At 54.9% G+C, this 3,098-nt stretch overlaps 1 protein-coding gene across 1 annotated transcript in view; it reads left to right on the top strand.

Moving 5' to 3' along the window:
- The window catches only part of CYP26C1 (cytochrome P450 family 26 subfamily C member 1), a 7,691-nt gene that overhangs the window by 2,300 nt on the left and 2,293 nt on the right, over positions 1–3,098 (top strand). The window contains exons 4-5 of the mRNA XM_077780401.1: positions 882–1,037; positions 2,953–3,094. Of these exons, the coding sequence (XP_077636527.1) occupies positions 882–1,037; positions 2,953–3,094 (298 nt within the window). The remainder of the gene's footprint in view (positions 1–881; positions 1,038–2,952; positions 3,095–3,098) is intronic.

Below are 3,098 nucleotides of genomic sequence, written 5' to 3'. Positions count from 1 at the left end.
GGGCTGGGCCCAGAGGGCAAAGAGGAGGGTCACATTTGCCTTTTCTTCGTCCCTGAGCTGGGGTTTCTCACTGTCCTGATGCCTCGGTTTTTGCTTCCCAAATAAAAAGAATAGTTGTGTATAGAGGGGCATGCCATAGGCTGATCGCCTTGAATACATTTTCTGATTTAATCCTTTCAGCCTGCAAAGTGTTATTATTCTTGTTTTATTGGTGAAGAAACTTAAGCTCAGAGAGGTTAAGTGACTTACCCAAGATCACACAGCGTGCCAGCAGAGGCAGATTTGAACCCCATCTCCTATGATGAGTTTGAACCCAAGTGCTCAGATGCTTTTGCTGTGCTTGCTCCATAAACTCCCTACCTCTTGACTACTTGCTTTACAGAGGCTAATGTTTAGACCATCCAGTAGTGTGGTGTCTAAGCCAGAGGTTTTTTTGGATGTATGCATCGAAGTGTGCCTTATTGTCCACACTGGTGCCCACTGCACCTGCCTAGTCTAGTGAAGGGAAAGAGAAATGGACTGATTACAGCCCACTAGGCTCTGTGTCAGGCATGGGCACTGAGAGCTGTGTGACTCTGGGCAATTGCTTGACCCTTCTGAGCCTCAGCATCCTCCTCCTGGGCTGACAGTAACTGCCTTGCCTCAAAGGTGGAATGTGATAATCAAGAGAGAATTATGTGTAGAGATGGTGGATAAATTCCTGAACATTTATTGAGCTCCTACTATGTGCCAGGCATGAAGCTAAGCTGGGAAACGTAACACCTGGATCTCAGCGGACCAGAGCAGCCCAAGGAAGATTTCGGGGGTAGGGGGGAGGTAGGTGTGCAGGCCTGGCCCCCTTGGCCTTCCTGTCCCACCTCCCTTCTCTCCCCACACATCAGGGCATCCGGGCACGAGACCAGCTACATCGGTACCTGGAGGAGGCCATTGCAGAGAAGCTTCATGAAGACAAGGCTGCTGAGCCAAGCGACGCCCTCGACATGATTATCCACAGCACTAGGGAGCTGGGCCATGAGCTCTCAGTGCAGGAGCTGAAGGTAGGTGGTGGGAAGGTTTTACTTCTTCCCCTTTTGCATTCCTGGCGGGTCTCCGTACCCCTGCTATCCTTTCCTCCCTGCCCCCAGCAGCGTCCTGTTTGGCTCCACTTTAAGCCACAGGGCACTCCTCAGGGGGAGGGGAAAGGGAAGACATGGGTTCAAGTCATGGCTTAGCCCGTACCCACTAGCTCTGTGGCCTCAGGCCAGTCACCATCCCTCTGTGTAGGAGTGTAGAAGGCATGAATTGTAGGCCCTTACATACAGGTTCTGGCCACAGACAGACCTCCCCCGCCTCCTTCTCTGTCACTCCATGCCTTTGCCTCTGTTGTCCCCCTATCTATGGAACCCTCTCCACTCCTTTTCTCTACAAACCCTAAGGGCTCAGGTCAAACTCCACATCTTCCTTGAAGTTCCCTCTTTCTCTCCCTGAGCCACCTTGTCACCTGGCACCACTAACCTCTGTTTGGCCACTGTGGGGTGTCTCCGAGTTTAGAGCCCTTCCCCATGTGTGCACAGAGCACAGGCAATGGAAGTAAGGAGGGAAGCTTTGGAATGGCCCCCAGGACCTTCTGGAGAAGACAAAAAGGAGTGGAGAGGTTGGGGAGGCAGGGGAAAGTTAGAAATGGGAACACCTCGGCCCTTCCAAAAGCAACTACCAGTCTTTTTCTCTGAGTTAATTTCCCATTTTCAAGAGCCATGCAGGGTAGGGGCTCAGCCTTAGTTTCTTCTTAGAGAATGAAGCTAATCCTCTGCCTCCTGACTCCTGGGGATATGCGATCTGCAACAATCCAGGGGGTTAGAAGTAAATGAGCACTGGGCTTATGAGTCCTGGGAGAGCCCTTGGATAGGAGTAGTTCCTGGCTCTGAAGAGGAGTGCTTGCCGCGTGTGACAACACTGTCCAGGTTCTCTGCAAGACATGCACTGATCAGGAATCTTCAGCTCTGGTCTGGGCATCAGGGGCAGGCCAGGCAGATTGGGCCTGGCCAGGAAGGACACTGGGACTCCCTGTGTAATCCAGGGCAGGCAGACAGCCTCGGACCAGGTCACTCATTCCATAGATCTTATGATGTATCTATTGGTGTCAGGCTGTATACTGGGACTGAGAATACAGCAGTGAGCAAAACACAGCCCCTGCCCTTGAGGTGCGGGAGGGGAGAGGTACACATTCATCCCATGATCAAATAAATGTACAAACACAAACGGTGGGTGCCACCAGGAACGAAGGCCCCAGGAGCTGGGAGGGCAGAGGGAGGTGGTAAGTGCTGGGGCTTGGAGGATGAAGCCCTCCTCTGTCCTTACTAGTCAATACGGACCAGGAAGAGGTTTAATCACTCACTGGACCGCTCCACCAAGCGGGGGGAGGAAGCCCCGATGACTCCTTCGTTTGGAGGCTGGCGCCGAGGCTGCAGGTGCCTTCCTCTGTCCTCCCATCCCAATTCACTGTCAGGACGCCCAATGTGGGGGGGGCGGGTAGGAAGTCAGGCAGCACCACCGGGTGGTTTAGAGCACTGGACCTCCGAACCCGACTGCTGGGACTACCTTGAGCTCCTCTTGGAGCCTCAGTTTCCATCCCTGTAAAACGAGAGCAGTAATTGTGCCTCATGGGGTTGGGATGAGACTCGAAGGAGTAACACTTAAAGCACTAACAATAGCACACAGAATAAACTCCTAGCGTCTCCGGGAGCCCTTCCAAAGTAAGTGGAGGGAGGGATCCTGGTTTTGGCCGTTGCCGTATGTGGCTTTCTCAAGTGGCAGACTTGGGATTCGATCGACTCCGGGCCTGCTCACGGAGCCGCCACTCTGGCTCTTGCGCAACGGTCAGTGTGGGCCCTGTGCTCCCCGGCCAGGCGGCCGGGAGGCTTTGCGGCCCGGGCCCGCTGCCGGAGACTCAGCGCCGCCCGGGCTGTCTTGCAGGAGACGGCCGTGGAGCTCCTCTTCGCCGCCTTCCTCACCACGGCCAGTGCCAGCACGTCCCTCGTCCTGCTGCTACTGCAGCACCCGGCGGCCGTCGCCAAGATCCGGCAGGAGCTGGCGGCGCAGGGGCTGGGGAGGGCTTGCGG

This window comes from Crocuta crocuta, unplaced genomic scaffold, assembly GCF_008692635.1.
Source record: "Crocuta crocuta isolate KB4526 unplaced genomic scaffold, BGI_CrCroc_1.0 scaffold170, whole genome shotgun sequence".
NCBI classification, from domain to species: domain Eukaryota; kingdom Metazoa; phylum Chordata; class Mammalia; order Carnivora; family Hyaenidae; genus Crocuta; species Crocuta crocuta.
This window is presented reverse-complemented; position numbering and strand designations above follow the sequence as displayed.